The sequence below is a fragment of the Macrobrachium rosenbergii genome, chromosome 3 (genome assembly GCF_040412425.1).
Source record: "Macrobrachium rosenbergii isolate ZJJX-2024 chromosome 3, ASM4041242v1, whole genome shotgun sequence".
NCBI classification, from domain to species: Eukaryota; Metazoa; Arthropoda; class Malacostraca; order Decapoda; family Palaemonidae; genus Macrobrachium; species Macrobrachium rosenbergii.
Genome location: NC_089743.1, coordinates 31,106,198 through 31,129,757, shown reverse-complemented (window position 1 = coordinate 31,129,757; position 23,560 = coordinate 31,106,198). Strand labels below are relative to the sequence as shown.

General features: G+C 35.6%; 1 protein-coding gene across 1 annotated transcript in view; it reads left to right on the top strand.

The window, feature by feature from the left end:
- The window catches only part of trol (terribly reduced optic lobes), a 1,293,721-nt gene that overhangs the window by 680,834 nt on the left and 589,327 nt on the right, over nt 1-23,560 (top strand). Inside the window, exons 33-40 of the mRNA XM_067129897.1 lie at nt 1,824-1,934; nt 2,239-2,361; nt 2,878-2,991; nt 8,107-8,217; nt 8,878-8,988; nt 9,722-9,841; nt 19,388-19,501; nt 20,684-20,797. Of these exons, the coding sequence (XP_066985998.1) occupies nt 1,824-1,934; nt 2,239-2,361; nt 2,878-2,991; nt 8,107-8,217; nt 8,878-8,988; nt 9,722-9,841; nt 19,388-19,501; nt 20,684-20,797 (918 nt within the window). The remainder of the gene's footprint in view (nt 1-1,823; nt 1,935-2,238; nt 2,362-2,877; nt 2,992-8,106; nt 8,218-8,877; nt 8,989-9,721; nt 9,842-19,387; nt 19,502-20,683; nt 20,798-23,560) is intronic.

Here is a 23,560-nt window from a genome sequence, read left to right as displayed (position 1 = left end):
ATCAGGTGCTATGAAAGTAAAATGGCAAAAGCTGGAAAGATGATTAATTGGTGAAGTTTCCTTAGTGCGATGTGAGATTTTAATAGAATAGAAGTTTATTTTAATTTTATGTATTCAGTCTGAAAATATTTTATTTTGTACTTCACATACCATTCTTATGTAAGTTTTTCAGGCTATAAAACCTCAAAGCTGTCAGTAAATAATGAAGTGGAGTTGTTATCTTTACATAGTATTCATGTAGTGACTGGTCGGTTAGGAATTCCACTATTATTATGATTAGTTGACTTTATTTGAATATTGCAGGGAGTCCAAAAATTGAGTTTTTATTATATAAAAAGTTTCGTTAATAATGTACACACAACGTGTTCATAGTATCACTGTTACAGTATTAATACCACTTTTGAATACTGGATGTTTAGTAGTAAACAAGGTAATTTGTCCTCAGATTAAGGTATGCAATTTGGGGGAATTTTTAGTATTAGAAAATTGTGACGATGAAGGGTATTGGAATAGTGTATAAACTTTACTTGTTTTTTCATCCTGTTACCATGGTATATTTTGAGCCATATTATTTGTTTGTTCTCTGTGCTACAAAAATAAGAGTACCCAATCCCTAATATTGTGATATAAACACACTAACTGGCAACAGAGGGATCTTTGTTTTCTTATTTTCTTGCAGAAAATGAAATCTTTTCTGTCAGGGAGTGCTAATATATGAATCATCATTGTCAAATACATAAACTAAGTCAGAACTGCAAAGAAAATATTTATCCGGTCACATATTCAGAGCTCTTTTACATAACATTTCTCAAAGGTTTGAAGTGTTTCCTGCAGTACCAGAGTATAGTTCATTATTTCAGATTTTAGCATTTTTTAACTTGCATAAAAAGCTTATGGGCACAGTATGTTATGTGTCATGTAAAATAATTTTGCAGTAAGTAAATGTTCAGTTATCATTGCACAGATTACCACCTTAGATCATGTAAGAACTTCAGAATAAATTAATAACGCTATTTCTTATATTACTTATATTTGTGAAGGTGAATTACAAAAGAAATCATTCTTATAAACTTTTAAGTTTACATTGGGAAACACCAGTTTATCCTTTTATGACTACAAGCAAAGTATACCTGAGCTTTTTGGTCTGCATTAATGGTATTAAAGTCAATTTTAATGCTTAAGCACGTGAGATGTAAATCAAGCAGTTCTAATTTGAGTTGAATTATGTCCCTTGAAACCTTGCCTTCGGTCTTCATAACCATGAAAAAGTGAGCAGTAAATTTATTAAATATTTTTTTAGTTGTGTTAATATTAGGATATAAGTATACAGAGAGAAACCAGATACAAATAAAGAATTTTTCCCTCACAAAAATCAAACTAAAATTCCAAGTAAGCAAACAGTTACATTAGTGACAAGTGCAGTGTGTGAACTGTGACGTCTTCCAGAGGCATGTTGCCATCTTTGGGTTCAATTGCTAAATGTAGAATTTTTTTCCACTTGGTGGAAAAACAGATATGGTGGGATTTGGGAACAAAATACCAGTCAGTCAGTTATTGTGATGAAAAAAAGTGAAAAGCTGGGAGTTTCTAGTGCTTAGTTTCAAATCATTTTAGTAGATGACCACTCTGGAAGAATTTACCCAGTGATTTCTTGTATTGCCAGTGCTTGTTAGATTTTGATGGGCAAAAGTAAAAACAATAATTTTAGGCTTGTTATTTCTGAACATTGTTGTAAAAGTGGAAATTTATGACAGTATTACACTAATGCAAGCTTGAGACTAAATCTTTTTTGTCATGATGCATGCATTAACCTTTTATTGTAGCATGTATGCCCAGTGAGTGGACTTGTAGGGATGGGTCTTGCATACCTTTACAAACAAGATGTGACAATCGGTATGACTGTAGAGATTACTCCGATGAAGAGAATTGTGCGGGTAAGACCCCATAAATCACTTTCACTCAATCCAGTATAGTTTTTACTTGAACAGTTTTTCCTATCATTCTATCAACACACCTTTAATGGGTTTTGGTTATTTTATTTGTTTTAAGAGATAAGTGAATTCTTATGTATTTACAAAAGGTTAATTAAAATAGAGTACTTTTTGTTTTTTTTGTCGCTGACAGTATCAATCCATTTAATTTTCTGTGGATGGATAAAACAATTCTTTTGCTATAAATTGGCTGAAAATGTATCGATAACATTACAGTATGGAATGAGTAAGTCTAATTTGCATACAGAAGGGTGTAGGCCTGATGAATGGAGGTGTTCAGATGGTAATTGTATACCACGAACATATCGCTGTGACCGAATACCACAGTGCTTGGATCATTCAGATGAAGAGGGCTGTGCAAGACCTAGACGTAAGTAGCACTCCTGGGTTTGGGAAAGTAATGGGGCTTGTTACTTTGAACTATATAGACAAAATTATTTGCAAGTCACATTGCAACTAATTACTTAAGTGCAAGATTCATGTTTTTTAATTTTATATGTAAATTAGCAGATATACTTTTAATGATAAATTTCAATTTAGATTAAAAAAATATCAACATAAACCTTGCGTGGAATTGGAAATAACATACATGTTGGCATTTCCATACATGCCCCATAGAGGATAAACTTAACCCAGAGAAAACAGAATCTCAGTGACATATAAGATTCAGTTTCTAAATTTTACCATTGTTGATTTATAAGGATACAGTACCATTTACAGAAAAACTTGCACTAATTACATATAGTTTGTGGGAGTACAGGTGCTCCAGGTCATACACATAATTTGTGTACTGTACATATTTACTACAGATAACAAGTCTTCATTACGCTAACAGAAGCATGATTCAGATCTCTGACTTGATGCATGCATTAACCTTTTTTTATAGCTTGTCCACCTGGTCAGTGGACTTGTAGAGCTGATGGGTCTTGTATACCTTTTCAAGCAAGATGTGATAATATATACGACTGTTCTGATTACTCTGATGAAGCAGGCTGTCAAGGTGAGAATTGGAGAATTAGTTTGTTATAAGATGCTATTTCAAGTAGGCATTTGTCTCTTCATTATGCTCTCTCATACAGAATGCCTGGGCCATTTTTAAAGGGTATTTATGTGATCTCTTTTTTCCTCTATCACAAATCTTGGAACAAATTAATGATGTAAATTGAGGTATTACTAAATATTTACAGGACACATACTTACAAATATATATATATATATATATATATATATATATATATATATATATATATATATATATATATATATATATATATATATATATATATATATATATATATATATATATGTGTGTGTGTGTGTGTGTGTATGTATTTTTATATATCTGTATATTATATATATATATGTATATTTTATATATATATATATATATATATATATATATATATATATATATATATATATATATATATATATATATATATATATATATATATATATACACTGTATATATAGTCAGCCCTCCTTATTATGGGCTGCTGCAGTTTTTAATTTAATTTTAATTTTTTCATCTTTGTATCAGATGATCTATTGGGTCCTAGCGCTTGACTTCAGGCCTGGACCTAGTATTTTAATCAAATCCTTCGGGCCAGCCCTATGAGAGCTGAAAGTCAGCTCAGTGGTCTGGTTAAACTACTTTAATAATAATATTGTAGAGTGAGAGCCTGTGCCAGCACAAGGCTGGCTCAATCTAAATCCTCCTTCTTGATGGACCAACTCTAAGGTAGAGTGGGCCAAGGTGCGTTATCCGTTGGTGTTCACTGTTCAAGGAACATGTAGTTTTTCTTAAAGGGCAGTATTTCTTTTAGGATTTAACAGATACACGTTGTAGGTTTTTTCTTTATTACCCCCTTTTAATTATAAACTTCCACCATATGGAGTTGGTTACAGCTTGAGACTGTTCTATGCTAAGTCCAAAACTTGGACTTGGAAGGGAAAAAGCTACGTTGAGAGAGTTTTAAGTCAGGCGACACCTTACACTCCAGCACACTGACTGCACAGACTCTAACTCATTTTTGTCACTCCTTGTCTGCTGCTTTTCCTGCCCTTATATCTTATATTTTCTTCTTTTGTCAAGTGTGACATCATGTTTTGAGGTGTGTTGCTAAGTCTTAAGCATCTCTTCATCTGTTTCATTTCAACTTTGGAGGTGGGCCTATGGGAATTCCTGCAGCCCATTGGGCATTGGCACTTTCCTTGGGTTTGCAGGCGTATGGCGGTGATGGCACTTGATTGGTTGGTGCCACCTAAGTCTGCCTCTTGTAGGTGGAACTTATCTCTTGAAGTCTCCTTTGGAAAGGAGGGGGTAGGGTTGTTCCCTTGCTGCAACTCCTGATGCCCTTCTCTCAAAGATTGAGTAGGGAAAAGGACTTGGGCTGACCGTTTTTGCTTCACTGGTAATTAGATCAGAAGGGAAATTCAAGTTCTTGTCTTGAGTCACTTTTCTACGGCCCAACAAAATATAATACCTTCTCTCTGTAAATATTCTCTCTCAATAACAGTCCCAGCCACGCAAGTGTTGTAGAGAGAGAATATTCACAGAGAGAAGGTATTATATTTCATTGGGCTATAGAAGAGTGACTCAAGACAAGAAACAGTGACCACCATGAATCACTTGTTCTTGAGAAACATACAGCTCTATTCTCGAGTGTCCCTTCTGATCTAATTTCCGTAAATTTTTCACAGATTTGTATATTTCCTTTAAATCTTCATCACTTTCTTGTTTCTTTATGAAGTTTGATATGGAAAGCTCTTCTGTATAGTTCATGGTGAGTACCTTGCTTATAGGTTCACGTAGCTTTGCTTCTTGACTGATCACACTTATACTGTCACCTTGTGGGGTATAGCCTACCTTGATATTGTGTCCACTACCTTATTTGTCCTCCCTGCAATATGTTTTAATTCTATGTCATAATCTTGGGCAGTCATAAGCCAACGAGCTCTATTTCCAGAAAAATTTGGATTCTTGAGCAGAATGATCAGTGAAGACAGTTATAACCAAATACGATATATCTGAAGTGCTTTAAAGCACCTGTTATGGCTAGAGACTCCTTGTCTGTTACCGAGTAGTTTTCCTCTGTGGGTTTTAGTTTTCTACTGTAATAAGCTGTAGCATTGTATTTGTTATCAAGTCTTTACATTAAGCATGCTCCTATACCAACAGAACTTGCATCTGTGACTAAAAAGAATTCTTTATTAAAGTCTTCAAATTTAAGTACAGTACAGTGTATTGGTGGATGTGCTAGTCTTTCTTTGAGTATATTAAATGGCTGTTGCTTGGTTGTCCACAGGGAATGATGTGTGTTCCTTTTGCAGTTCAGATCAAAATTAGACAGTGACCCCAAGAGTTTTCAGGGGTCATTATCTAGGACTAATATTTCCCGGGGGTCACTATCTTTCTGATATTTACAGTCTTTTTTTTTATGTTTTTACGGTAATCCCCAACGGACTTTTACTAAACACGGCTCAAAGGTGGATGCTGGGTTAAAATCCTTGGGGGTCACCATCTTGAAAAGATCCAATAGTACTTTTAATGGAGCAGATATAGTTGCAAAATTTTTATTTTAGATGTACCCAGGGTTGAGGTGTCTCTTGTGTAGTGGTTGTTTCTGGTGTGTGTGTGTATTGGCTTCCTGTCCCAGGTCTTAGGAGCCATTGATGAGATGTTCTAGGAAATAAGGATTAGCGAGGAAAAACTGTGACATCATCATTCTGGCCAGAGTTCATGTCCATTCTTGTAATGTTAAACTGATGATCTGCTTATCCTTGGCAGGTGTATGCCAATCAATGGAGATTATGGTTAAATCACACTCCTTTGAGTGGCTTCTATTTTGAGAGGCTTGGGAGGTAAAGATTTCAAGTGAATTTCTAGCACTAATGACTATCAGGCAGATATCCAAACTTAACTAGTCTGTTGTAATGTTCTTAATCAAGATCAGAGTTTATAGCTTTGCACTGTTATCCCCAATGGAGTGGGATCAATTACTTCTACTCTCTTTATATGAGAAGAAAGTTAGTCACAGTTACTGCTCTTGCTGGCTGTGGTCTCTTGTCCTGATGATGGTCATGGTCATGTTTTTTGTTGTGGTCTTAACTACAGTAGGAGCCACATCTGGGAAAAGAAGACTTGTGGCCATGCACAGTTCTGGCTGTCATTGCCCAGGTGACTGTTGGCATTTCTGCATCTCTACGGGCACTTCTCTTGCCTGAAGGTAAAACTTTTTAACAACAAAGACTTGTATTTGTGTTATTCCTTCAGGATCTATCACAGTGGCTGACAGGTTTTAGACCATTAATTGTTGGTGAGTTTTGATGGCTTGGTCCCATGAGCAGAATACCCTTGGGTGTCTGCTACAGTGTGGTCACTTTTGTTGGTATGATCACTGCTGGGGGTAGGGGATGGTCTCTGGTTAAGGTGTGGGTAGGTCAGTCAGTGCCAAGCAGTCAGAATGAATAACAGCCAGAGTAGGAACATCCAAAGCAGGTGACGCAGGCTGGCAAACTGGGCTGGTGGCTGAGCTGAGATGCACTGGACCAGACAAGTGTAGCATCATTAGAGAACTGGTGCTCCTTGACTTGCTACCAGGGGAGTAGACTCCTTAGCCAGCTTAGAGATACAAGACTTGGAAGCAGATAAACCAAACTTTTGTGGCAGCACTCATGAACCATTTTAGTTTATACACCCCTCTTCTTGGAAAAGAACAGTAAGGCTACTGGTAGGGTGACCTCTTGTAGCACATCTCAGAGGGAGTTCCAGTGAACAAACCTGGCACCAGCAGCTGCTACATACGAGGCGTCTGGACCTGTCAAGAGATGACTTAAAGGCGTGACAGGCCTTACATGGAATGCTTTCATACATTAGCTGAGGCAGGACCAATATAAAACACTGAATATTCAGAACACATCGCTGAGCAGTCACAAATACAAAGTGGAAAAACACTGCATTTGTATATACGTAACAGACACATTGCAGTACTGTATAAGAAAACTCCAATATCACAGTATATAAATTATATTATGAAGGGAATTGTGCATATCAGGGGAAACAGTTGGGGTTAAAAAAGTATTAGCTACAAATTATAGGTAGTAAACAAATGTTATAGATACACTTGGAAGATTCACAAAATTACAGATTACTATAGTATACTGAATACAAGGAAATAACCTTCATTGTGATAATGTAATTAGGAAAAAAGTACTAGAAATAACACCAAAATACCAAAATTACTGTGGGAAGAAGTCAAGGCAGGCAGCTTCCTCCTCCTCTCATAAAAGTAAAGAAACAAATCAAGAAGACTGGAGCAAACAAAAATCTATCACCATGTGCTAACAAGATGACAATTAATTAGCTAGTTAGCAGAAAACCTTTGAAAAGGTTTAAGAAACAGTAGAATATTACAAACAAATGCAAAGACACCTACTTTTCAGCATAAATTGATAGATTTTAATAGCTCAAAATTAACTATCATCATGAAGCTGCAAAATCAGAGATATAGTAGATACCAGGAGCTGCTGGTACCTGTTGGAAGTGTAATCACGCTTTTATCACCCAGCAAATAAAGGAAAGAAGTGATAAAAAGCTAGAAAAGAATCATAAATAAGCTCATGAATGAGTAGAATAATGTTGGAAAATAGCAATCCTCAGGAGTGGAAACAAGATGGGGAATTCTAAACCAACGTTTTCACAGTTCTCCTGGTTCTTGAAAAGTTAGGAAGGATATTAATGATTACCTGAGGACCCTAGTGGACAGTGCATTGTAAGACTGCAGTGTTGTATGTGTCTGTTGAGAGAGTAGAATGATGAGTTTTGGGGCATTCAAAGGTTAAATATGGGCATATTATGTGTTTGATAGTTTTTGGGATGAAACACTTGCAGATTGCTCATTAATTTTATGATTTTAATATTGTAAAATATTAAAATAATCAGTGGTGTAAGAAATTATTCCACATGGTCATAATATACATGGTAGTAAGATCATTATGTTGTTGTGAATTAGTGGATCAGAACAGGAGCAGCATGAATTGATATGTTTCTGTATTATCAATTGTATTAACACTAATCCATGTAACCTGATGCATGCATTAACTGTTCTTTTAGCATGTGGCTCTGATCAGTGGACATGTAGGGATGGGTCTTGTATACCCATTCAGGAAAGATGTGATAACTGGTATAATTGTAGAGACTTTTCTGACGAAGAGAACTGCCAAGGTAAGATGGAACTTGTTGCTAACATATCCACTTTTTTTCAGTTTTTGTATCTTTCTTTATATCAGTTTTGGAAGTAGTTGTTTTGAATGAAAGGCTGATTAATCTTTCAGTGAAAGGCATAAGAAAAATGAATTAAGTTGAGCATTTAGCTTAATTGAAGGAATTTTTTTGCCTTTATTCTGTAGCTATAGCTTTCTCATAATTTTTGTCACTGTCTTTTTTACTACTAATAACAGCTTCATATTCTTGTAACACTCTGTAGTAGTATTTAGAAAAATTATTAATAATTTATAATGCTGCCAGCAAGATTTTAATTAATGCAAACCAGATTGTGTGATAAGTAGTTTGTAGTAATGTGGTAGGCTTATTTTCAGTATTTTTATGAAAATTCATCAGTTAAACACTCCACAATTATTTCATTTCATTTTCTGATCTTTTTTGAAAATTCATTGAATAAAATCTCTGGAATTATCCAATTTTACTTTCTAATCAAGTCAGCAGATTGTATTCCATCAAAATTTATTTTAACTGATGTATTACATTTGGCAAGGTTGTGGTGTGTCCCCTATTGCAAGGACGTAAATGGTAATTTTGCTGTAATTTTGAGGCAAGAGATTGGCTAACATTGCAGCATGAGATGCATGTTTTGGTGTTCTGTAGTTTGTAGGTCTGATGAGTGGACCTGTAGAGATAGGACTTGTGTACCAGACCAGGCTGTATGTAATGGCTATTATGACTGCCCAGATTATTCTGATGAGGATGGATGTCAAGGTAAGGCATTTTTAAGGTTTTAAGTCATCACCGTGTAACTGTAAGTATTAGGGAGGAGGATATATCTTCATTACAGTAATAATATTCTGTAAATTAAATTGAAATTTCTTTCCAAGAAATATGGAGAGCATTTAATATTCTTGCTTTCTAGAGCTATAGTTGTGCATTGCTGCTGTGAAAGTGATATTAAGCAGTGAATGACTGGTTACACTTATTATTAAGAATCTTCCAAGGAAAACACAAATGTCAGACCTTGTGTACACATTTTTAATCCTTCCCAAGAGTTCCACAAGGATTTCCAGAGTGTAGCATGAAGTTTGTAGTATTCTAAAATAACCTATATCATTGTATTTCCCACTTGAGTTTTGTATGCTTATGTTATTGTATTGCTTTTTTAAAGTTATATTGTATATCCCATATCACATAATGATATGCTGCATATCAGTTTTAGATGGGCATGGACTCTATTGTAAATGATATAGCTTGCAGAGCTAACTTTCTAGGTTATTGCCATTTATAAATATTACACCCCTAATTGTAAGAATTCTTGCAGTTAATATGCCCTAAATAATAACCGGTTTGAGGTTTTTTCACATGCATTGTTTTTATTCACAGTGCATATTGTGTAGCTTTAGCATCTGTTGTATGATCATGCGTGGATAAAAACTGATACCCAGGTTTTTGTCTTAAGCACAATTAACTGAGAATTACAAATGCTTGTTTTGACACACAGTAGTCTGCGGGCCAGGTGAATGGAGGTGTAGGGATGGAGCATGTATTCCTCTAGATAATCGTTGTGATCGCACGCCTCATTGTATCGATAGATCTGATGAAGAGAACTGCCCACTTATAGGTCAGTATGATATATTATTGGATGGTTGCACAAGCTTTATAGTGGTAAAATGCATGTCCAACCACACAGGATAATTTTTTATTTTTACGTTCATGGGTCACATGCTTTTGTACAGGTGAATGCTTCTTTGTGAATTCTGTTTAATTAAAGAAAAAAATGTGACATTTCAGTGGTTTGGCAGGTAGCATGTGCTTAATTTTTATTCTCTGTATAAAAGCAAATTTAAGGTAATTGGAAGTTAATGTGTGTATATGAATAACTTTTCTATTTTAGTGTTAAGGAAGAGTCTGTCAAAAAAAGTAGAATTTCCTGACATGAAAGTAGTTTGATGGTAGTTTGACTAAAGCAGTCAAGTGGATCGATGCACAGTTTATGGTCTTGAATGACACACATTTAAAAGAATGCTACAATAGTGTCAAATTACAGAAAACAGAACTTTTTAATAAAAATTATTGCAGTTTGCTATTAACATATCAGCCAGATAGCTGAATATTTAATACTGGAAAATAATACTGTAGTACCATGCAACCTTTTCCATTTAACTGCTGTTGCCCGTGCTAAGGAGAGAACTGTATATAGCAGTGGAATTTATTTAGTCTTAAAAATTCCACGAACTGCATCTTGATAAAATTCACATTTTCTAATGTTCAAAGAAAAACTGTTTGCTGCCCCATAGTAGTAAGACTACTGTTAGTAAATGTCAGATCTGATGTTTATATTTTTTTAAACACTTGATTAATAGTTACTTTGACTTTAGAGGAATTATCCAGTTACTTTGATTTTGACTACTATAGAGGAATTATCCTCTATAGCTCGGGAGTTTTTCATATGGATGTATTCATGTGTGGGTTTTTGTTATTTTCAAGGTATAGTGTTTCTGTCTAGTTAAACATCTAGGAAGAATTAAAATTTTTTCAAGCATTGAATAATTGTCCTCCATTCTGATGTTTTTGTCTTAACATACAGTACGGTAATACCTCCAGTTACATTGTTTCGAGTTGAGGCCTTTTTGATGTGATGGCAGTTAATGTAAAAAATTAAATAGACAAAAAAAAAAAACTTGACTCACAGCAGTTTCGTAACTTTACATGAGTTAGGAACAAATGTTAAAATTCCTTAAAATGGAAATCAATAAAATAAAAGTGGCAAAGTGACATACAAGCAAATGTTGAGATATATAAAGTAATGTACAGTTTATAATCATTAAAAACTTAAAAATGTTAAAAATAATGTCTTATTTACATGACATTCAGCCATACAGTATGTACAGTACTGTAGTACTTATGTTGTTCCAGTGTTCTGTCATCAGCCATAAAAATTCCAAAAATCAATAGAAAAGTGCCAAGTCACATAGAATCAAGTGTTAAAATACAGTGTATAAAATGATATACCTGTAATATAATGTGTACAGAGAATAGAACTATTTAAAAGCTTAAAAAATATCAAAATTATTGTCCTAGTACATGACATTGTGTTCCAGCTTTCAGCCGCATGATGGCATTAGTTCCTGGCAGTGAATTCAGATGCATGTTGGGTGCATGTTATTTGCATTGAATTTGTGTCTTCAGTGATTAGTGCCAAGGTTTTGCGTAATGTTTCTAGTGCTAGTCCTCATAAGCATAATGCTGTTCCCTTGGAAAATAAGATGACTATGTTAAATGGTATGAAAATGGTAAAAAGATTGTTGCCATGGCTCATTCTCTTATGTTGAGCAATGGTATCAACAGTCGTTCACAATAAGGCACAGATTTTAGCCAACATCAAGGATAATGATCCAGGGATGAAGAACACTATCCTCAACAAGAGAAGAGGCAAGATCATAAAGAAAGAAACTACTCTCTACCTTTTAAATTGAATGGCAAACTTGTCAACCTATCTTCATAAGCCAGCTGTTGATTCAAAAGAAAGCATGGTCTTTGTTTGAATACTCGAGGACATTTCACAACAAGAAAGACATTGAACTCAAGGGAAGTTCAGGATGGTTTATGCCGTTCAAGCAGAAACAGTCTTCACAATGTCAGTATTGATGTAGGGGGGGCAATGCTGCCGTCAGTTCATCTCCCATGGTGCATTGTAGGCATTACTATAGGGTGTTTGGGGCATCCTTTCAGTCTCTAGTAGCTGCACCCACTTTTTAGCCTCATACTTTACCTCTATTCCTGCCTCCTTTCTTCTGTCATGTTGTCCAACCGTTCCAGCTGTTAGTTCTTAGTGCATCTGTAGGGTTTTCTACCAGTTCAACTTTTAGATTCTTGTACATGATTTTTGAAGTCCCTTTTTTCACTTTTTGAAGGTCAAAAGTGTCACAGTGCTTGGCTTGACAGCCTAAATTTCATCAAATCAGAGAAAGTCAAGATCAAGGCAAAATTGCCTAGCTAGCAGCATCCAAATTCCCTTCTATGTTGGTGAAGGCTGTTGAGGAGCAGCAGTTTCTTTCAAAACAAATATCTAATGTGGATGAGACCGGTCTGTACTGGAAGAAAATGCTAGACCACTAATATATATCCAGGGTGAAGAAGGCTTCAAAGTTGCAAAAGACCATGTGGCCCTTTTGTTGCAAGTAATTGTGCAGAAAACTTTATGCTAAAGCTGCTTCTGGTGTACCATGAGAGGAATCTGTGAGTGTTGAAGAACATTCTCAAGACCTCACTCCCAGTTATATGGATGTCCAATACCAAGGCTTGGGTGACCATCATGGTTTTTGAGAATTGGCTCCTCAACCACCTTGTACCAGCAATAGAGAAATATTATAAGGAAAATGGAATCCCTTTTAAGAATCTTATTTGGGACAATGCTCCTGGCCACCCACAAAACTTTGTTGAGTTTCATCTGGGTGTCATGGTTGTTTACCTGCCTCCCAAAGCCACATCTATCTTTCAGCCAATGGACCATCTTCAAGTGCTTTTACCTTTGGCAAGCACTTAGGCAGTCTATACTAGGTACAATGAAGGTGAATGAGGAATTAACATTCGATGACTTGAATATGTTATTTACAAAGCAGGCCTGGATATAAATGCTACTTAGAAGGAAGTTGTGACCTTAGATATAAATGGTATCTGAAAGAAACTGTGCCCTTTATTTGTTCAAGATCTCAAAGGCTGTGCTGAGGTTGTTGTAAATAAAGCCTTAGTGACATAACGCACTGAGTTCAAAATGGCCTTGGAGGAGGAGGATTTTGTCTCTATTTGAGGCAGACAAGCAGCCACTGACAAACAAGGAGTTGACAGAACTTCATGAGCAACAGTGTTGCCAAGAGAAGCAAGCACCAGAAGCAGAACACAGCACTTTATCATCAACGAGATGCACCAGGACTTCATACAAGTTGACAGAACCCTTGTGCATGTTGAGGGGATGGGACTCAATGCTGAATGCTTTTCTAGTGTAATGGAGGTAATGAATGACCCAGATGTTTTTTATGGAATGCCACTGGATGAAAAAAAGAATAACAGAGTTTAGGACAAAGTCAACCAGTTCTTGCTGCAAACAAACCCAAATGAAAAATAAATTTAGCATCCAACATCAGCTACATAGTCCTCCTCCTCCTCCTCCTCCTCCTCCTCCTCCTCCTCCTCCTCCTCCTCCTCCTCCTCCTCCTCCTCCTCCTCCTCCTCCTCCTCCTCCTCCTCCTCCTCCTCCCTCCTCCTCCTCCTCCTCCTCCTCCTCCTCCTCCTCCTCCTCCTCCTCCTCCTCCTCCTCCTCCTCCTGCTGGTGACACAATACTCTACAGTACACAATACAGTATTAGATACATGTAATTTTTTGTGATTTTTGTTCACATTCTTTACACGTATACATGTTAACTTGTTTAAATTTACTGTACGGGTATTGAAATGAGAGGAAAATAGTGAACTATGGAATGACTTATTATACATGTATTAGCAGTGTTCCGGGGTTGCATATGGGGTGTCTAAGGGAGTCTTGGTTTTTTAAAGGGCTTATTCAATCTAGGTAATTTTTCAGCTTAAGTTGCTTGTCTTGGAATGAATTAATGATGTAGTTTGAGGTATTACTGTATTTTTAAAGTCCTCCTGATAAAATGTGCTGTATACTGTACCATGTTTTCAAAACAGTTTTGATACAAACCCAGAAATCATATTCATCCATAGTTTAAGTCAGTGGCCCTTCCTTCACTGACTTGTGTATGAATGAAAATCATCATCTGTCTTTCTGTAAGTGATTCTATCATGCTTACCTTGTGAAGGGAGATGCTCAGTCTTTATCCATCCATATGTTCATCAGCGTCTGTTACCCTTACCATGCCATCACAAATCCAACACGGGTGAATAGATGTTAAAAGTTAAGTATATCTTAGTTTAACCAGACCACTGAGCTGATTAACAGCTCTCCTAGGGCTGTCCCTAAGGATTAGATTTATTTTATGTGGCTAAGAACCAATTGGTTACCTAGCAATGGGACCTACAGCTTATTGTGGAATCTGAACCAAATTATAGCAAGAAATTAATTTCTATCACCAGAAATAAATTCCTCTTTTCCTTCATTGGCCAGTCAGATTCGAACTTGCGGCCAGCAGAGTGCTAGCTGAGAACGGAACCCACTCACCCAATGAGGAACTAGGTGAATGGATGTGACAGTATTATTGAAGAGATTTGAGTCAAACTTTGTACAAAGGTAGATCAGTCACAGGTATAAATGAAAATCTTCCATTTGCCTGTGCATCTGGTATTCTTTGTACCTTGTTATATCGAGACTTTGCCATAGGGTAAAATCTTTGTTCAAAATTCATTAGATTTTGCACATAACTCAAATATGGGTGATAATTTTTGAAGTGTAAGAGAAAGAGAATTTATATTTTGCATGTACACTGCACAATTGAAGCCCATGTAGTTGACACCAGTTTAAGTGATATTGTGATTTTGGCCATGTCAACTGGCCACCATCAAAGGCAATTGTGTTCCACAAATGCCTAATGTCAGAAGAATAGTGCTGGAGTTATTTACCTCTCAAGAACCATAGTGTTGTCATCTTCAGAATTTCATCAGTCGGTAGTTGGCCAGGGATCAATAAGGACATTTATTGGGCTAGGAATGCACCCAGAATTCTTGTTTGTTTTAGTTCATTACAGTTATTGGTTGCCATTGTTTCTGTATTGAGCCGTTTATAAATTTATAGTGAAGTTTTTAATATGTGATTTATTGTTGTTCTAATATGCAATAGGGGGTAGTAGTGAGGTAAACTTTGTGAGACCATTATGTGCTTATATTTGGTCTTTTGGTCAGATAAGTTAGCGTAACCATACCTACTCTTCTTGTATGTACTGGTCTGAGAGTCAATGGAAGACAGATAACAGGGAGGAGACATTATAATGGGAAATCCTTCCACTCAGATTTACTCCAGCTGCAGAGAATTTAATTTCTGAGATTCCTCTGATTAATGTATATTTGAGCCAGGAATTCTCAACACTAGAGCAGAAATCAAAATCTTTTTTCCCCCAGCTTCTACCAGTACAAACAGCAACACAAGCTTATGTGCCTGCAGAACTGTGCTCTCTATAGCATGTAAGACTTACCCATGGTATTTTGAATAGCATGCTTATTCCCAGATTTCTTTGTCTGCTGATAGCTCAGCAAATTAATCTTAGATAGGTCTGATGCACTCAGTACCAGTTGGCCAAAAACTAATTATCAAGCTGCTCTTACAATCTGAGCAGCTCATCTGAGGACCTGAGACACTTCTTTGCTGAAAGAAGGTTCAACCGACTCTGTACAGGTTGACCAGTGCTGTTCACTTGAAGTGCTCATGGACTCTAAGGACTCTAGCCTCTCATTATAATGCTCACTACCAGTAGGACAAAGCTACTCACTCGAGCTGTTCAGACGCTTTGAGGGCCAAAGTCACTCATTATTTACTGCAGAACCTACCCCTTTGGTACCAAATGACCACTTGCCTTTGCAGTTATTGAGCTCTTTATTTTATGGACCCAAGTTGCTCCAGTTCAGTGAATGCCCTTACCTTCTGCGGGCCTGAGCCACTCAGCCACTAAGAATCCAAGCTGGTCTTTGCCTGCTGAATACATGTAATTGAGCCTCTCATATTCAAAGGACCCAGACCACTCCTATTTAAAGAACAAGCCGCCAGCTTCTAAAAACCCAAGCAGCCCATCTCAGACTTTAAGGACCCGAGCTTCTTGTCAGTTTCAGATCTGAGCTTCTTTCTTGATATACCAAGGACCTGAATCACTCATAGGTATCAAGCAGGTTACTGTAGCTTCAGATGACATGAGGCATGCATAATGTCATGGTCAGTCACTCCTATCTTAAGTACAAGAACAGCCTATTCTCAAAAGCTGACAACAGTGTCTTCTCTGTAGGAGAACCTAGCTGAGCAATTCTGGAGGGTAAAAGACTCCATGCTCTTGAGGAGCAAGGTAAATCCTTTTAATGGTTCTGTGGGCACTTTCCAGAAGGGTTCTACCCCCTTGTTAGTCTAAGATTTGTACAGCAACTTTATTAAAGTTTGCTTTCACTAGATTGATGTAGCAGAGGGATTGGATTTTTTTGCTAGAGATCAGAGAAACCCCTACTCCCCAGGTATACCACCTTATGCAGTATTCCCATATACATTCATATCTGTGAGTACACAATTTAACACAAGAGTTGGAGAGGTCTCCTTGTAATGAAGACTCTGTTAGAATAATATTAGCACCTCTGCTCTTTACCTCCAGACTGGAGGCTAAAAAGATTCGTCTGTATTACAGATTGGCCTCCCCAAGTTTGACAGTCAGCCTTGGGTACTGAGGCCTAGTTAATACACAGTAGTTTTTTTCTCCTGCATCCTGTATTTTTTCCTCTGGCATAATCAGACATTATGTCTGCTAATTCTTAGCTGCTGCTAACAGTAAAAGGCATTGGGAGCTAATGGCTTTATTTTGTCCTTTCTAAGGCTTAAGAGGATTGTCCTTTTTTGGCCAACATTGTCCCTAGAGAGAAAGTTGAAACACTGGAAGATTCTTTGGCTTATCTCATCCATGGATGTAAGAAACTTGAGACTTGCAGGTTTTGTAGACTCACAGTTCCTTCCATAGTATTCTGTTGATGGTAAATTTGAAAAGATAAATTTGGTAGTAGCAGGAGCTAGAAGAGAGGCCTGAGAGCTGTTTTCAATGGAAAGTGTTTTGTGTAGTCATGATTGCTATGTGGGAGCTGGGAAACTCATATCACCTTGATCTTTTCAGCAGAAAGTCATTAGTCTCCATTTTAAGGAAGAATTTTCTCATCCTGTTGGTTGAGAGATCCAGAAAAATCCCAGATGGAGATCCTTTCTGTGTGAAGTGCATTTCCATAACTTTTTCCAGAACCTAGACATACCAGATTGTCATGTCTTGAGGATATTCACTGAAAGCTCAGGAAGGAGAGGATTTTTTCTGTGGGCAGCCAAGGCCATCTCTAGACCTTGTAAAAACTCCACAACATGAGTGTTTTAGTGGAATAGGAGTCCATGCCAGTACTCTCAACGTAAGACTTCCTGTTGTCTCTTAAAGAAATGCAAAGGCTTGGCAGTATCACCCATTGAGGGTTAAAGGGCTTTCTCTTCTCTTTCTCTTCCAAGATTTTTCAGATGGAAGGGAAAGCTGTTCTACATCTGCAGATGGAAAATGTGTAAACATTTCCAGAAACATGTACCCAAAAAATTAATCGAAGGATAAGCCTTATATTTTTGGTACAGTATTGATATTTCCATAGTCTAAACACATTTTGTTGTTTGTCTTGATTAATTTTGCTTGTTGGAATGCCGTTCTCTCCTTTCCTAAAAAATGTGTTAGCGTGACATCATCATAGAATTTAAATGGTATAAGTCAAGTAACAAGGTGTATCATGAAAAATATGCTAGTTCATTTGAGAGTATGATGGAATTGAGTCTGAATCTACTCCTCACATATTAACGTGGTTAGATTCTAAAGACCAGGTTGAAAGCTTAAGTGAAAACTGTCATTGTTTAGAATATAGGGAAGCCTAAGAGAGAGATGGCTTACTTTGGATGGCCATGCCAAAATTCTTATATCCTTTATGAGTTGGAGTTTTTTTTAATAAATTTGATACAGTTTGCAGTATTTTAAGGCTCTTTAATTCTGGCTCATCTCTGATAGTTATCCTTTCCATCCAAGTCTAGTCTGACATACCATAGTTCTGTTGGATCATTATGAAAGTGTTGCTGTTCATTAAAAAATTTCTCTTTATATAGTGTGAATTCTTTTCTTGTTTTCCTAAGCCTTATACTGTACTGTAAATATTATTAATTCCTAGACCTTTTAATTAAAAGCTGTAAATAGGATGTTCCCATAACATATTATTCAGCTCTAACTGGTGACAAAATAAGGCAGTATACATACACTGACACATGTACACAAGCAAGGAAATAATAATATTTGTACACTATGAAAAATGGTCTAGGCTACATTAATAGTATATACAGTATCTTTTCTTCAGTTTTTTTTAAATTTATATATTTATTTCGAACATGCAAATTGCAGCAAGTATGGGAGAGGCTGAAGTATATTAAATTCTTGGTCTTGGTGTTTGTACAGTATCTTTGTGATATGTCTGTACTTTGTGCCTTAACAGATAGAGGCACTCTCGCAAAAGCCTGAAATAATGTCCTACTTTCTCTGCCATAGGCTTTGTTGCAAGCACTCAAACCTCACAAGATTGGTGGTTGTCCTAGAGGGCCTTTTGCCATTCCTTCTCCATAGGTTTGTTACTAAGAAAATCATATTTTTTTTAACAAATACATCATAGTGAATATTTTCAATACAGACCACAAATCATACTTAAGACTCTCTTCTTTGTTCCAAATTCCAGTGGTCAAAGATTTATTAAATGTATATCCTGGATAGTTAGCCGAGACCTGCAGGGCTACATGACTCATTTGCACTTCTCATTTGTCAGAGAGGATTTATCTGGGAACTTTTGCCAAAAACAAAATGGAGCTATAAGTTGTGGGTCTGTATTAATAAACAAGCTTTATTGACATATGTGTTTTTTAAATTCTATGGTCATGAAGGGATTTTTTTTTTAATTTATAGTCATGAAGGAAATTTTTTTTCATAAGTCTAAAAGCTTTGTTTGAGGGTCTCTAGTTAGTTGAATATACTGAATACACAAGTGAAGGCATAAACTGTAGCTTTAAACATTAATTTTCTGGTAAATAAGAAAGATTCGGTTTTCCTTATCGTATGAAGTCCAGTTCACTGTACATGATATTTTGGCGAGTGTTTCTGGGACCTTAATCTATGCTGTATATATGTATATCTGCAGTTTGCATTTTCATGTGTGGAAATTGAAGGTATTATGCTGTGTATGTGCATGTATGCCTGCTTAAATTCAGCATACATGAATCCATATACTCATTCTTCTGTAGTATATATGAGAGTTTTATGCTTTGAATAAGATATCTAAAGTCAAGTTTGAAAATCAAATGCCAAGTTATGAGCTTATTTTGCTGGTGTTTGACTTAGCTTTTACAACTTAAGGCTGTAAATGATATGGGAGATACAGTTTTTTTTCTTTATCCTTTGCCTGCTATGTATAGAATGTGCATTTGATGAATACACATGTAAAGATGACTCCTGTATACCATTGTCTGGGCTATGCAATGGTGCCTCAGAATGTCCTGATGGTTCTGATGAAATTGACTGCAAGATAGGTAAGTGCTTTGCTTCATGTCCATGCTTTTACACTTTGAGAAACTAGTTATTTTATGTTCTTCAGCTTTTCTACTCAGAATACAGAAAATACAGATTAACATGCATTTGTATTACAAGAATGAACTTTGGACGTAGGAAAGTGACTTGGGATTGTTTTGTAGTTCGGGTAATTAATTTTTTCGTAATAGCTTAGGTTCACTTAGCATGCAGTTTATATATACAGTACAGTAGATTCATACTTGATGAAGATATAAGTACAGTATCAGTATTTAAAATGAAGATATAAGTACAGTATCAGTATTTAAAGGTAAGTGCATGAAAAAGTTGAACAGTACTAGTTCATTGTGAAAAGATCATGTTTTATTCCTCAGGCCTCAGTTCTTGTCCATACAGATCTTTCAGCAGTTAGTGTTTGGTGTTCATTCATTCTTATTTAAATCAGTAGATACTGAACAATAAAAAGAAATTATGTTTAGATAAAAGAAACTAAAGTATTTGTACCCAGTTATATAATGCTAGTTTCTTTAAAAGTAATTTTTGAATTGACTGACTTTATGGTTACTAAAAAATGCTACAATGGAACATTTGGCTTGAACACTGCACAGTAATTGAACATATCCACCCATTTAACTACCAAGTAGAATTTAACTTAATGTTGGTTGTGGTATGGATTTCAGAGTATGTCATATGGTTTAATGTTGGTTATGGTATTGATTTCAGACTAGGTTATACAGTTTCTTACCAGGAGTTTTTTTAATGTAAAATTATTGTTAATAATGTAACAAGACAGTAGTGTGCAGTTTCATATATTTTTATATATTTTTGTTGTCTACTTCTGATCAAGTATTTCTTTATAACAATTATCAATTTTTGTTGAGTTACAAGTCAGAATTACCTTATTGTCGCTGTAATGCCCAACCTCAGATTATATGTCCTTTTAACACCAAATTGACCTCTGTAATAAAGATAAGTTTTGTGCTGAAATAAATTTTACACAGTAGTTGCCGTTTTACCTATGTAAAAGATACTGTTTCTGATTTGGAACAGTTTCAGAAATAAGGTAGTTAAAGTATATAAGTATTTTCTGTGATTTTTATGTATATTTTATTGCTGTAAACCCTGTATTTCTGTAGCCCGTTGAATTTAATTTTATGTTTGCATGGCTTTTATTCCATGTATAGCATGCAGACCTGGAGAATGGCAGTGTGGTGATGGAACATGCATTAGGGAGAATCAGCGCTGTAATGGCCAGATTGACTGTCGGGATTATACAGACGAAAATGAATGTGCACCAAGTAAGTGTGTTTAGTATTTTGATGTGTTTATTTCTAGGTTTTTGTCATGACAGGATTCATGACAGTTGTGTCATACAAAATAGCTATCACTAAGTGATGGGAGTTACTTTCATGTAAGTACTGCCATTGGCTTACTTTAGTCTTTGTCTTTGTACATGCATGTTAATTTTTATTGTTTTCTTGGTAGTATTGTTCTGTTTATAACTCGGTTTTCATAATACTGTACTATTTTGTATATTTCACTGTGGGATGAAATTGCTGCAATTGTAGATACACTGCTGTATATTCTTAAAGCTTGGATTGGATCCCTCTGCATGATTGCATGCAGCAAATTAGTAGATTTACTATTATCATTTTGTATTTACATTGGTAGCAGGTTTAGCAATGTAGATTTATACTAATATTTTCATATGCATAAAAGTTAAACTGCTTGTATATTCTGCATGATTGCATGTCTGCTTTGTTAGAGTGTGGGCCAGGAAAGTGGCAGTGCCGAGACTTGTATTGTATACCAGAGTATCATCATTGCGACGGATTGGTTCATTGTATAGACTTTTCTGATGAAGAAAATTGCCAAGGTGCGTGATTGCGAATAGCTTTTTTTTAATTGCTGTAGTACGTATAGATCCTGAATAATATTGTGTATATATAAATTTTGCAGCCTTCAGTACTGACTTGTAATTGATGGTTAGTTATTGTACTGTATTGTTGTTTCATTTTTAACAAACTTAGCATGACTTAAAGCTGCTTGCAGACTATTAACTAATATTTCTGTAGCTTGGTAATTGCTTGTCTTAGTATAATTTGACTGATATATTGCTTTTGTGTAAAGTGGCAAGAATGTGGCAGTGTTGGGATGGCTGGAGGATCCTGGCCAACCAGCGTTGTGATGGATTCTATCACTGTTCCGATGGTTCTGATGAGTTCTTCTGTCCCTTCATCTATTTCTGATAAAGTATACAATGGATATTTCATTATCTTGTGTCATTTTCATGTTTCCTATTGGAGTACATCCATAGATTTGAGTGGATTGTGAGCAAGATTATTTTCTTACTTAAGATAGTACATTACTGTAAATACTTTTTGTATATAATTTGCAGGTAATAGTTTATAATATTTTCTTTAAAATTTGATGACTGTGTGATTTATAGGAATAGCATGATTTTTTACATTTTACCGTTAGTTTTTGAGGAATTTTAGGTTTAATAAATTATAAGAGCTTGAAAGTAAGATTATTAAACTATCTAAGGTGATTCTGAGCTTATCAAGAATTTGATAAAGAGATGAGGGAAGATTTTCATGGAGAACATTGGAAAGTTGAATAATGTAATGATCTGTAAAGTTTGTTATTCACTTGAAATTATGAATATATAATAGTCTGCATAAACAATTCTCTGTTTATCATTTCCTTCCCCCAATAATAGCTCCAGTATTTATATTTTATAATTCATCCCCTGTTAGATATTTCTCTTAAATGAAAGAATTTTTAAAGATTTAGATATTCGTTGTTAAACTTTCTCATTATCAAGATAAGGAATGGTTATTGAGTTTATCCCTCTGTGTAGGAATGCCTTCTTTTAGATCCATATTAGTTTTATCTTAGCAATGGCTTAGATGAAATAATACAAGATATTCTTTGTTATGATAATGATTAAAAATACATTTACGATACCGGTGGAGGAGCATAGTACAAAATAATATAATTGATTTGTTTTACTAGTATATGAAGGGTACCTTGTTAGAGCCCTGATATTTTAAAATAAAAAGAGTGCTCCTATTTATTCTAGCGACCAGATAAAGAATACTGTAATACATTTGCTGTAATGGTAGTATACTAAATATTCTTGTTGATTCCTTCTACAGTTAGGTTTCTTGAGACTTGCTAAAAATTATCTAGACAAAGTACTGGTTAAAAGTATGGAACATTTTAGTTAATGGAATGGAATGGAAGACAGAATTATGAGGCCAAGCGCTGGGATCTATAAGGTCATTCAACGCTAAAAAGGAAATTAAAAGTTGGAAGGTTTGAACATTGTAACAGGAGGAAAACCTCGCAGTTGCAGTGTGAAACAGTTGATGGGAAAGAGTGGAAAGAAATACATAAGAAAGAATATGAATGGAGGTGTAAAGTGAAAGGAATGAAAGGGGTTGCAGCTAGGGGCTGAAGGGACGCTGCAAAGAACCTTAAGTAATGCCTACAGTGCACCACATGGTGGTGCACTGATGGCATTACCCCCCGGGGAATTTTCGTTAGTGAGGGAGTAATGGTTGGCTTGGTCACTTTTGGTATTTTGGAGAGTGGAAATGAAATATTCCAAGAACAGAGAATGATGCACTGAATTTTTGTTTAAGATTATGATTATCATATTTGATATGTACTTGTAGTTTGGGAAAGTTACAAAATAGCATTTTTTTTCTTGTTAGTACTTTATCATAATTTACCCAAAAGCACTCTACAGTAGTGTCAGATTACCCTAATGTATACAGGTACATTATTTTTGACATTTGTGCTACAGCTTTGCTCATTTCTTGTTAAAGTTACAGTCAGTTTGGTAGTGACACTGCTCTTACCATGTCATAATGTATCATATATTTGTTATATAAAATATAAGGGCTAGGTCCACATTACAGCACTTGTCATATTGAGCAGTACCTATTTGTGACTTACTTAGACTTTTAGTGAACTGCTGTTAAATAGTTTTTCATTATTATTACTAACAGTATATATATATATATATATATATATATATATATATATATATA